The 13594-nt window shown below is 38.7% G+C and overlaps 1 protein-coding gene across 2 annotated transcripts; it reads right to left on the reverse strand.

Annotated features, from left to right (window-relative positions):
- Positions 1-7352: 7352 nt before the first annotated feature.
- Positions 7353-12653, reverse strand: LOC308301309 (glucose-6-phosphate isomerase-like). 2 transcript variants are annotated; one of them, XM_080745249.1, is made up of 8 exons: positions 12045-12653; positions 10905-11040; positions 10397-10467; positions 10098-10174; positions 9036-9116; positions 8702-8851; positions 7802-7931; positions 7353-7675 (listed from the first exon to the last, which is right to left on the reverse strand). In XM_080745249.1, the coding sequence occupies exons 4-8, from the start codon at positions 10164-10166 to the stop codon at positions 7665-7667; spliced, it is 441 nt and encodes a 146-aa protein (XP_080601375.1). In that variant the 5' UTR covers positions 10167-10174; positions 10397-10467; positions 10905-11040; positions 12045-12653; the 3' UTR covers positions 7353-7664. The 2 variants fall into 2 exon arrangements, with proteins under 2 accessions (XP_080601375.1, XP_080601374.1); XM_080745248.1 differs by having other exon boundaries at positions 10098-10199.
- Positions 12654-13594: the final 941 nt, after the last annotated feature.

The following is a 13594-nucleotide window of genomic DNA, read 5'->3' on the forward strand; positions in this document are numbered from 1 at the left end:
AACACAGCATGAGCTATACCTGTTCAAAGTTCGCACTTTCGAAGGCTTCCTACAGCGCCACCATTTGGCCGATTGCTGTAAAAAGTAATAGCACACTTCGCCACTGTAAACTGAACACATTGATGTTTTTATTTTCATTTTCTCACTAAGTATGTAGGAGTAGAAAGGAACCGAAGTTTTTTGATACTTGATATGCCTGCCTGATAGATAAATAAATAAATAAATAATGACAATATCTAAAGTGTGCTCGCCTTATAGGCGAGCCCACAACTAGAAAAATATTGTTCCTTCGAAACAATTGTGGGCTCGCTTCAAGCCAGAAAACAATGGCTATAAAAGTACAAAACGTCAAGATCGCAGGCAGTGCTCTCTTTGACGTTACTGACGTCAAAGATTGGTCCATTTTGTTCCAAAAATGTGTTGTGCAAAAGTTGACCCGCTGGTGGCGCTATAACAGGCCAATGTGAGAAGGTTGGTATCTGTTCCTTGACCTATTGGGAATGTGCTTGCAAGATTTCACGCACATCCCAGGCTGTGTTCATGATTTGAGGTGTTTTTGGCTTTGGCCACTTTATCGCTGCTTGCAGCTATATTTATTATTATTATTTTATAATTTTTTTGTGTGCACTTCATAGGCATGTTAGATAAAGGTCCTTAGATTGCGTGTAGAATGTTTCATGCAAATTGCAAAAAAAATCCTAGAATAAAAACGGGTTTAAGCGTTTTACAAACTGCTCAAAATTATATAGCGCCCCCCTTTGGCCATTTGGGGTAAGATTGGTTTCAGTGATATTTGAACTAACCCTCTACACTATTTTGTCATGAAAATGTGACTTTGCTTGTATGTTTTAGAGGCAGAAGAATAATTTGCATAAAAATGCAATATTGTTTGAATTATTTAAAAAAGCATGTTTCAATGTTAAAGAAATCCGATCTGACAGATCTTTAGATATCGGTCCAAAGTTCACGTAAAAAAAGTTTTGTGCACGTGACGCGAAAATTCCAGAATAAAAGCGGGTTTACGCGTTTTACAAACTGCTCAAAGTGGCGGAAAATCGAAGGGCGGAGCTTACTTAACAACGACACAGATGTCTTCCGCTTGAGTCAAAGCACGCGTGTAACAAGTTGCATGTCTTCAAACGAAACGAGTCATGACTTATGCCCGTTTGAAGTTTGAATTTTCAGACGCTTCGTATAGCGCCCCCCTTTGGCCGATTGGAATAAAATTGGTTTCAGTGATACCTTGACTAACCCTCTACATCTTTGCCAAATGCCATGAACGTGTAACTTTGCATGTATGATTTAGAGGGCGAAGAATAATTTGCATAAAACCGCAATATTGATTGAATTATTAAAAAATGATATTTCACTTTAAAAGAAATCCACCGAGATAAATCTGACCGTATTGGTCCAAAGTTCATGTGAAAAAAGTTTTGTGCGCGTAACAAAAAAAACCCAGGAGGAGATAGATTTTTACTGTTTTTCATATAATTCCGAATTGTGGGAGACCTAAAGGTCAGAGGTCAAAAGTTAGAGGGTAAAAGTTGTTCGGCATGAGGAGACGCATAAGTGTATACAGGTTTCATGGCTGTATGTATAACACAGCATGAGCTATACCTGTTCAAAGTTCGCACTTTCGAAGGCTTCCTACAGCGCCACCATTTGGCCGATTGCTGTAAAAAGTAATAGCACACTTCGCCACTGTAAACTGAACACATTGATGTTTTTATTTTCATTTTCTCACTAAGTATGTAGGAGTAGAAAGGAACCGAAGTTTTTTGATACTTGATATGCCTGCCTGATAGATAAATAAATAAATAAATAATGACAATATCTAAAGTGTGCTCGCCTTATAGGCGAGCCCACAACTAGAAATACTGTTCCTTCGAAACAGTGTGGGCTCGATTCCAACCCAACAAATAGGATACTTTAAGGTACTGTAAGGTACAGTACCTTACAGTATTGTACTGTACCTTACTATACTGTACTGCACCTTACTGTACTGTACTGTACTGTACTGTAACTTACTGTACTTTACTGTACTCTACTGTACTGTACTTTACTGTATTCTACTGTAACTTACTGTACTTTACTGTACTCTACTGTACCTTACTGTACTGTACTCTACTGTACCTTACTGTACTGTACTGTACCTTACTGTACTATACTATACTGTACTCTACTGTACCGTACTGTACCTTACTGTACTGTACAATACTGTACCTTACTATACTGTACTTTACTGTACTCTACTGTACTTTACTGTACTCCACTGTACCTTACTGTACTTTATTCTACTTTACTGTACTTTATTGTACTTTACTGTACTCTACTGTACCTTACTGTACTGTATTGTACTTTACTGTACCTTACTGTACTGTACTGTACTCTACTGTACCTTTCTGTACAGTACCTTTCTGTACCTTACTGTACTTTACTGTACTCTACTGAACCTTACTGTACTTTTACTGTACTCTACTGAACCTTACTGTACTGTACATATTCTATGTGTTCTAGATCTACATTTTTGATTCTGTGTTTGGGAACCAGCAACTGTCAAATGGACTCCACTAGGAGTATATTGAGTGCATATACTGTAGGCTAACAATCCCAGATCACATCTGTCCTCCACTATGTCTATAAGTCTATAACCAAGGCGTTCTTCTATGTGGCCACTCCAGACTGAGGAGTGGAGCATGGCTTTTATTGTGTTGTGGATCTGACTTGGAAATGCATTGGTTTTGATATCTCCCTGACAACCAACAACAACCACTAATATGGCTGACTGTCCCTGCGGGCTCTAGGATATATGGCTATGGGATTTACATCCCATCGCCCGGACTTGATTCTTGATCACAGCTGTGCAATCAGTAGAGTGGAGAGGGACATTTATTTATAGTTTTAACTATAACTATAGTTTTATACATCACACAGCTTAGACATTTGGATCAAATCAGAGAGCAGACCTGTGTGAACGCAATGATATAGATAGCATATCTGAAGTGTGAACACTGCAGCCACAGCGCCTTAACATAAACATGGGTCTATTATCCTTCTCTCCACTCAGTAAACCCATTGGAAATGCATTGGGTGCTTAAAGTTAAACATTTTTATTTTTTTATATTTATACTACAAAACATTTCAAAACCAAAAATACAAGCACACGTGTCCTCAGTAAGCTGAACACATAAAAATTTGAATGGTGTTGAAAGGTGTAAGCGTTTAAGAGATGAATCGCGCCAAAGTTTTGAGGATACTGACTGACTGATAGATAAACTAGAAAAATATTGTTCCTTCGAAACAATTGTGGGCTCGCTTCAAGCCAGAAAACAATGGCTATAAAAGCACAAAATGTCAAGATCGTAGGCAGTGCTCTCTTTGACGTTACTGACATCAAAGTTTGTCCATTTTGTTCCAAAAATGTGTTGTGCAAAAGTTGACCCGCTGGTGGCGCTATAACAGGCCAATGTGAGAAGGTTGGTATCTGTTCCTTGACCTATTGGGAATGTGCTTGCAAGATTTCACGCACATCCCAGGCTGTGTTCATGATTTGAGGTGTTTTTGGCTTTGGACACTTTATCGCTGCTTGCAGCTATATTTATTATTATTATTTTATAATTTTTTTGTGTGCACTTCATAGGCATGTTAGATAAAGGTCCTTAGATTGTGTGTAGAATGTTTCATGCAAATTGCAAAAAAAATCCTAGAATAAAAACGGGTTTAAGCGTTTTACAAACTGCTCAAAATTATATAGCGCCCCCCTTTGGCCATTTGGGGTAAGATTGGTTTCAGTGATATTTGAACTAACCCTCTACACTATTTTGTCATGAAAATGTGACGTTGCATGTATGTTTTAGAGGCAGAAGAATAATTTGCATAAAACTGCAATATTCATTGAATTTATTTAAAAAAGCATGTTGTAATTTTAAAGAAATCCGATCTGACAGATCTTTAGATATTGGTCCCAAGTTCACGTAAAAAAAGTTTTGTGCACGTGACGCGAAAATTCCAGAATAAAAGCGGGTTTACGTGTTTTACAAACTGCTCAAAATGGCGGAAAATCGAAGGGCGGAGCTTACTTAACAACGACACAGATGTCTTCCGCTTGAGTCAAAGCACGCGTGTAAACAAGTTGCATGTCTTAAAACGAAACGAGTCATGACTTATGCCCGTTTGAAGTTTGAATTTTCAAACGCTTCGTATAGCGCCCCCCTTTGGCCGATTGGAATAAAATTGGTTTCAGTGATACTTTAACTAACCCTCTACATCTTTGCCAAATGCCATGAACGTGTAACTTTGCATGTATGATTTAGAGGCCGAAGAATAATTTGCATAAAACCGCAATATTGATTGAATTATTAAAAAATTATATTTCACTTTAAAAGAAATCCGACCAGACTAGTTTGACCGTATTGGTCCAAAGTTCATGTGAAAAAAGTTTTGTGCGCATAACGCAAAAATCCCAGGAGGAGATAGATTTTTACTGTTTTTTATATAATTCAAAATTCTGGGGGATCTAAAGGTCAGAGGTCAAAAGTTAGAGGGTAAAAGTTGTTCGGCATGAGGAGACGCATACGTGTATACAGGTTTCATGACTGTACGTATAACAGAGCATGAGCTCTATCTGTTCAAAGTTCGCACTTTCGAAGGCTTCCTACAGCGCCACCATTTGGCCGATTGCTGTAAAAAATAATAGCACACTTTGCCACTGTAAGCTGAACACATTGATGTTTTTATTTTCATTTTCAGTCTAAGTATGTAGGAGTAGAAAGGAACCGAAGTTTTGAGGAGAACTTGATATGACGGTTAGATATTGTCACTAGAAAAATATTGTTCCTTCGAAACAATTGTGGGCTCGCTTCAAGCCGGAAAACAATGGCTATAAAAGCACAAAATGTCAAGATCGCAGGCAGTGCTCTCTTTGACGTTACTGACGTCAAAGATTGGTCCATTTTGTTCCAAAAATGTGTTGTGCAAAAGTTGACCCGCTGGTGGCGCTATAACAGGCCAATGTGAGAAGGTTGGTATCTGTTCCTTGACCTATTGGGAATGTGCTTGCAAGATTTCACGCACATCCCAGGCTGTGTTCATGATTTGAGGTGTTTTTGGCTTTGGACACTTTATCGCTGCTTGCAGCTATATTTATTATTATTATTTTATAATTTTTTTGTGTGCACTTCATAGGCATGTTAGATAAAGGTCCTTAGATTGCGTGTAGAATGTTTCATGCAAATTGCAAAAAAAATCCTAGAATAAAAACGGGTTTAAGCGTTTTACAAACTGCTCAAAATTATATAGCGCCCCCCTTTGGCCATTTGGGGTAAGATTGGTTTCAGTGATATTTGAACTAACCCTCTACACTATTTTGTCATGAAAATGTGACTTTGCTTGTATGTTTTAGAGGCAGAAGAATAATTTGCATAAAAATGCAATATTGTTTGAATTATTTAAAAAAGCATGTTTCAATGTTAAAGAAATCCGATCTGACAGATCTTTAGATATCGGTCCAAAGTTCACGTAAAAAAAGTTTTGTGCACGTGACGCGAAAATTCCAGAATAAAAGCGGGTTTACGCGTTTTACAAACTGCTCAAAGTGGCGGAAAATCGAAGGGCGGAGCTTACTTAACAACGACACAGATGTCTTCCGCTTGAGTCAAAGCACGCGTGTAACAAGTTGCATGTCTTCAAACGAAACGAGTCATGACTTATGCCCGTTTGAAGTTTGAATTTTCAGACGCTTCGTATAGCGCCCCCCTTTGGCCGATTGGAATAAAATTGGTTTCAGTGATACCTTGACTAACCCTCTACATCTTTGCCAAATGCCATGAACGTGTAACTTTGCATGTATGATTTAGAGGCCGAAGAATAATTTGCATAAAACTGCAATATTTATTGAATTATTAAAAAATTATATTTCACTTTAAAAGAAATCCGCCGAGATTAGTTTGACCGTATTGGTCCAAAGTTCATGTGAAAAAAGTTTTGTGCGCGTATCGAAAAAAACCCAGGAGGAGATAGATTTTTACTGTTTTTCATATAATTCCGAATTGTGGGAGATCTAAAGGTCAGAGGTCAAAAGTCAGAGGCTAAAAGTTGTTCGGCATGAGGAGACGCATACGTGTATACAGGTTTCATGCCTGTACCTCAAACACAGCATGAGCTATACCTGTTCAAAGTTCGCACTTTCGAAGGCTTCCTACAGCGCCACCATTTGGCCGATTGCTGTAAAAAGTAATAGCACACTTCGCCACTGTAAACTGAACACATTGATGTTTTTATTTTCATTTTCTCACTAAGTATGTAGGAGTAGAAAGGAACCGAAGTTTTTTGATACTTGATATGACTGCCTGATAGATAAACTAGAAAAATATTGTTCCTTCGAAACAATTGTGGGCTCGCTTCAAGCCAAAAAACTATGGCTATAATAGTACAAAATGTCAAGTTTGCAGGCAATAAAATGTAAATTTAATTACAATGCAGACAAGCAGAGTTATTACATGAACCTAACAGTATGGACAATCAAATCAACATAAAAATATAGCTGCAAGTAGTGGAAAAAACTGTGTTCTTGAACCTTTCATGACAATCAGATGCTGCATGTGTTATTTTAAGGCATTGTGTTCCAAAAATGTGTTATTCAAAAGTTGACCTGCTTGGTGGCCAATGTGAGAAGGGTGGCATCTGTTCCTTGACCTAGTGGGAATGTGCATGCAAAATGGAGGATGCTGAGACACAGGCTATACCATTCTTTTTTTTAAATGGAAACCAGTGAGGTACATGGCTGAAAAATGCAAGAGATCTGTAGAGACGGGTTTGTTATTGAACAACACTTTGTTTTAACCTTTGAGGGATATGAATAATTGTCCATCACATGGCATGTGCTATGTAACCAAAGCATGACGATACAAGTGCATAAAGTGACAAATGGAACATTTATTTTGCAACTCAATGCTGACTAAGTTGTGTGGGGCATATCTTCAACAACAGTAATATCTGCACATTATTAATTGGAGATTGTATTTCTTCCCTTCAAAAAGCAACCATATGATTTCCTTTAAAAGGTTATACACATCAACATACAGTCATGTCTCACAATGTACATCAACACTCAAATTAACATACTGGCGATTGTTACGTCCCCGTCTAGGGAAAAAAAGGGGATGTAACATGAATTGGGAGTGAAACCCGTTTTTATTCATAACTTAAGATATTTACATTATTTGAAATTGGAAAATACTACAAAATCATAAAGACACACGGAGCAAATCAGGGAAACAATCAAAACATACTAATACTAACCTTGAGTTATAAACTACTAACCTAAACACAAAATAAAAGTTACAACAGAACCCTAATGCTTACCTGCTCTACTATAAACTACCAAAATAGGAGAAAATACAAAACGCAGGCTTCCGTGGCCGTGAACATGTTAACTTAAGTTATCATTAATGTCCTTAGACTGTGTGCAAAACTTTATGGGAGGACAACACTTAAATTATTTAGCCAATTGTGTTGGATCACAAACTGAAGCTCAGAGCAGAGGGAGGTTATTCAGGCAAAGTTTTTCTTCAGGAAGTTGATAGGCCCGTTGGAGGAGGAATCATGGGACGTGACCTCAGAGTTATCTTTGAGCTCATGTTTGATCTGATTGGCCAGCTGCTTGCCTAGCTCGACCCTATGGGAAGGGAAGACAACAACTTAGTCAACCAACCCAAAAAAACACATTTCAAATGTTGAACAAAAATATTTTTTTAATATAATGCATCAGAGTAGAAGACAGGGTGTGTTAATATCACAGTACCTTGATGAATGAGCTGATAGAAGGCATGCTGTCCATTGGTCCTTGGCTCTCCCCAGACGATCGGTCCAGTGTGGTATGGGACATGGGTTCCACTTTTGCTGATATTCTTCCTGTTAAATTCCATGTCACCCTGTGGACCACAAGCAACGATCACAATCAGACGCAATGCAGCTTCTCTATCTCTGCCATCCTGACAGCAACCAGGCTTTCCTGATTTCAACCAGGTCAACGCTGCAGGGGGCCTAACACTTATAGTAAAACTTTGTGTCTGACTCTGAACTTTAGATACAGATGCTACTTGTTCACTCACACAAAACACACTGTGTACAGTATATTGCATGTATACAGTATGTGCACATGATGCAACTATAAGCCATACTGCCTGTCTGAAAGACTCTGAAGAAGTCTGTTTAGTGGAGTTACCTTAATAAACAGGTGTTTCATGCGAAACATGTTTTTTCAGCAAAGAATATCTAAAAAATTACTTTTTATAAAAAAAGTTGAATTGTTGATCAGGCAGTTGACTGGCAGAAAATGAGTTAGCCTATATGGAACCAAGAAAGTCAGTCGGATCAGCAGACAAAAAGAAAGCCTCAAATCCCTATGGAATAACATGATCATCAATATGATGTCATAGTACTGTTGTCATAGACTGGCCTGTACTTACAACTCAGTACATATAACCTGTTGTACCAACAGATGTTATTCCCCAGCTCCTGTCTTCCCATGATCATCAATATGATGTCATAGTACTGTTGTCATAGACTGGCCTGTACTTACAACTCAGTACATATAACCTGTTGTACCAACAGATGTTATTCCCCAGCTCCTGTCTTCCATCTTTCAGTCCCTCTGCCTCTCAACCCTTTTGTTCAGCGTTTCAGTCTCTGTGTGACTGACCTGCTGGAAGTCGGCAGCAAAGCGGTGCATATACTGGTCGTAGGGCAGCATGGTGTGGGTCTCAGCCTGGAAGAAGTTGATGTACCAGACTCCCAGCACAGCCAGAAGCACCGGAAGATTCTTTTCCAGAGGCGTGTTACGGAAATGATCCTGAGGTGGAATTAGGGAAAGAAAAAACATACAACTTATTTTTACAGTGGTGACACAATGGGCAGAAGGTACAGAGTGAGGAGATGACACAGAGCATATCTATGTTCCAAAGGCCCACCCTAACCCTACTCTAATGCGAATAGGACCCTGTTAGGAATGACTTCCCAACAGCAGAAACACTAACCTCCAGCTCTTTGCGGGCCTTGTCTGAGGTCTTCCCCTTCATCAGCGATTCTGTCTGGGCCAGAAAGTTGGCCACCAGGATCTGAACAACCAAAGAAAGAGTCAGGACAGACTATTAATTTGAACCATTTAGAAAGAGATGCTTACAGTTTGTTTAGTTGCCCACGGGCACTGGATTACAACAGATGAATAAAGGAGACAGAGGTACAGTACATGTTCTCACATTCAAAATGGTCAGATATCTTCTGCAAATAATGATTAAAAACTATGAGAACCGTTATTGGGTCACTGGGGAGGGTACCTTAATTGTGATGAAGGTTGCCCCTGATTGGGTTCTGTGACTGGGCAGGAATGAGGAAGTTGGCAGGAATCATTCTGGTGCCTAGTTGGATAACACATGAGTTGAACTGGTCAAAGATAGGAAAAGTGACATTTACAAAGGTCCTCAGGAATTTACAGCAGTGGCCAGCAAGTAAATCTGACCTCAGGCCAGTTCTTTTCTACTGCAGAAACATCATAAACTATCTGCTCAAAGTTCTTCCTCCAGACCAAATATGCCAACAGGGCAAGGGAACAATCTGTTAAAAGATCCACTACTTACCAACCAGAACTCCAAGCATAAAGGGACTCAGTTTCTTGAAAATAATTGAGTTGCTTGGTTTGTTCCCTTGGAAGACCTAATGTTGGACAGGGATGAAAAGAACATAACATAATTCAAAATTGGTATTGAACAAAACAGCAATCTACAGTGAGGTTTAAATAAGCAGACAAGTTAATGTCCATTGGGATATTAACCTCTGTAAAATTTAAGAGTTGAGTCTGGCAAGCTTAAAGGGATATTTTACTTTCAAAACAACTAAAATGTCAGGAGAGACTATTAATTTGAACCATTTAGAAAGAGACGCTTACAGTTTGTTCAGTTGCCCACAGGCACTGGATTACAACAGATGAATAAAGCAGACTGAAGTACAGTACATGTTTTCACATTCAAAATGATCAGATATCTTCTGCAAATAATGATTAAAAACTATGAGAACCGTTATTGGGTCACTGGGGAGAGTACCTTGTGATGAAGGTTGTCCCTGATGGGGTTCTGTGACTGGGCAGGAATGAGGAAGTCGGCAGGAATCATTCTGGTGTCTGGTTGGGTAACACAGAAGTTGAACTGGTCAAAGATAACACAAAGGAAAAGTGACATTCATGAAGGTCCTCAGGAATTAACAACAGAGGTCAGCTAGTAAATCTCACCTCAGGCCAATTCTTTTCTAAGCCATTAATTAGATGGCACACAATCAATGGCTAATTTAGGAACTAGAACAAACCATCTTATATACAACTATATTGCTACAACAATTGACTCACGTCTTTAGCCACCTGGAGGAACCAATCCCACGCAGACTCAGCGTTGATGATGGTCTCTTGGGTGATGATGTCTAAAAAAGGTTGATAAACTGATATTAATGCCCGGTGAGTAGGTTGGTGCCTTGCATGGTTTCCTCCACCTCCGGTGTATGAATGTGTGTGTGAATGGGTGAATGTAATGCAATCTATGTAAAGTGCCTTGGATTAAAGTGCTATATAAATTTACCATTTACCACCCATAAGCCGTTTACTATATGTGCACGTCAACACAACTTCTTTGTCAGACTGGCATCATCATCCAAGACCAGATCATTTATACTTTTGATGTATGTAGGGATTGTAGGCATATGGCAAAGTGCATTGTTTTCACAATAATTAGGTTTGCATATTGTTCTTAATTTTCTACTGTATAGACTGTTAAAATGCTGACTTTAGAACATTACATAGTTTTATAATATAACATGTCTATTGGTTCACATTTGAACTGATACAGTTCAAGTATATTTACCAGTGTTGGCAGCAGGCAGTCCATACACTGATGATTTATCTCGGAACGGCCATGGCAACAGACTTCATTATGGCAATATATTTATTGAAAAGGCCCACTTCAACAGGATTGAGCCTATAAAAGACGAACATACATACTACACACACACACACACACACACACACACACACACACACACACACACACACACACACACACACACACACACACACACACACACACACACACACACACACACACACACACACACACACACACACACACAATGAGGCGTTGTAAGATTGGCAATTTTCACAATTTCTGCCTCTATATATTTGACAATTTGGACAATGTTAAATTTGTCATTTTAGAGGTATTAAAAAGTCCTTCAATTTGCAGTTTAGAAATGTTGAGTGGGAAAACAATGTTTCACATAGATTCATAAGATTTTTTTATGAATCTATGTGACCCCCCCCCCCCCCAAATAATGGGGGGTCGTGTGTGATGTGATGATGTCATCAAACGATAAAATCGACATCAACTCAACTTTTTACAGAGTCGAGTTGACTTCACCAGTTGTTAAAGGACAACTTTGTTTTTTTACAACAAGGGTTCATATTTTAGATTGTAATTAGAGAAAAGAAAAAGTGAATGTTAAAATGTTTTCATTTGCTTCGTTCTATTGTTTTAGAGATTCTTATTTCAGTGTTTGGGGCATGGACGTGTTGGAGTAAATATGTCATTTTACACAGAATAAGCCCATTCCCAAGATACAACACAACCTTTCATGGTTGGATGTGACTTATGGGGGCTAGAAGTGTTACTGTAAATAGCAATAAAGATACTGCTGGCTTATTGTGTCTAAAAATACATATTTAGCCACTTGTACGCATGCCCCCATGCGTACGCATGCCCCACATTTCAGCCCGGTAAACGTGATAAAACAATAGAACAAAGCAAATGAAAACATTTTAACATTAACTTTTTCTTTTCTCTAATTACAATCTAAAATATGAACCCTTGTTGTAAAAAACCAAAGTTGTCCTTTAATGCAACACACACTCAGTGAAATCAACTACAATTATAAAAACACAATCACAATTGGGTAGGGCCTATATGGTCAGATGCTTCATGATTTAGTGAATCCAGAAGGATACTTACAGTTCAAGAGTTGCAGGCGAACTTTGCACAGGAAGGTCTTTCAGGTTGCTCAGTCAAGCAGTGCCTGAAATTAGGTTTAAAATACATTAAAATACATTAAAATGGTTTGGGTGAGTCGTATCATTGGTATATTTGTTACATTGAAAGTTTCTTTGATGTATTTTTGGGCTCATTTGACTGTTAGTGTGTGGCATTCCTGGTTATTCGTAAGGTCCTTTTTTCCTGTTAACTTACAGCGATGTTCCACAGTGATGTTCCACAGTGATGTTCCACATGTCATCATTGTTGCCTATCTTCAACTTGAAACTAGTATGATTGTCTGTCTGTGGGTTTGGTCATTTGTGTGTCCTCAGGTGGCTGGTGAGGCCGGCCCTTGATTTACATGTTTTGTTGCAATGGGGACATATGTGAGCAGTTGTCCTGATAGTGGCAGTTTGAGGAGTTTTGGTGTCCTGATAGTGGCAGTTTGAGGAGTTTTGGTGTCGGATCCTAGTGGCCTTCTCTTGGTCTTATTTGCTTCATGATGTTGAACCAGGGTGCTTTCAACAGACACTTTAGAAGTTATTACACAGTACACAGGATTGTGGTAACTATAGTATGTTTGTAATATTCCTGACTGGATAACTTGACACTGTAAGGTCTTTCAAGTTGCTCGGGCAAGCAGTGCCTGAAATTAGGTGCTTTCAAACATGGTTTAAAATACATTAAAATACATTAAAATAGTTTGGGTGAGTGGTATATTGAAAGTTTCTTTGATGTATTTTTGGGCTTGTTTGACTGTGTGGCATTCCTGGTTATTCATCGATATTCTTCAGGGCTTCATCATTTTTCTTTTTTAGGTGACAGAAATACTGTTAGAGCTTCTTTTTTCCCTGTTACTCTACAGCAGTTTTACACAGTGATGTTCCACATGTCATCATTTTTGCCAATCTTCAACTTGAAACTACTATGATCGTTTGTCTGTGGGTTTGGTCATTTGTGTGTCCTAAGGTGGCTGATGAGGCCGGCCCTTGATTTACATGTTTTGTTACAATGGGGACATATGTGAGCAGTTGTCTTGATAGTAGCAGTTGGAGGAGTTTTGGTGTCGGATCCTAGTGGCTTTCTCTTTGTCTTATTTGCTTCATGATGTTGAACCAGGGTGCTTTCAACAGAAACATTAGAAGTTATTACACAGTACACAGGATTGTGGTAACTATAGTATGTTTGTAATATTCCTGACTGGATACAATTCTGTGGTTGAGAGATGAAAATGTGGTCCAACAGTGTGTTCTTTTCAGTGGTTGCACTTGTGATTACTTGTACATATCCTCTGGATTCAAAAACATCAAATATTGGATGTGGTGTGCTGGACAAAAGGTTTTCATTAAAGTCTCCGCACACAATGATTGGGTGATGATCCATGATTTCTAAAGACCCCAAAAGGTTTTTCAGATTCGAGATGAATGAGTCAACATTGTAGGTTGGAGGTCTGTACACAGCAGCAATCAGTGCATTGAGTGGGGCTTCAACTTTGACAACCATGAACTCCAAGTCAGTTACGTTATGTA

Source organism: Nannobrachium achirus (assembly GCF_963921795.1).
Source record: "Nannobrachium achirus genome assembly, chromosome: 16".
Lineage (NCBI taxonomy): Eukaryota > Metazoa > Chordata > Actinopteri > Myctophiformes > Myctophidae > Nannobrachium > Nannobrachium achirus.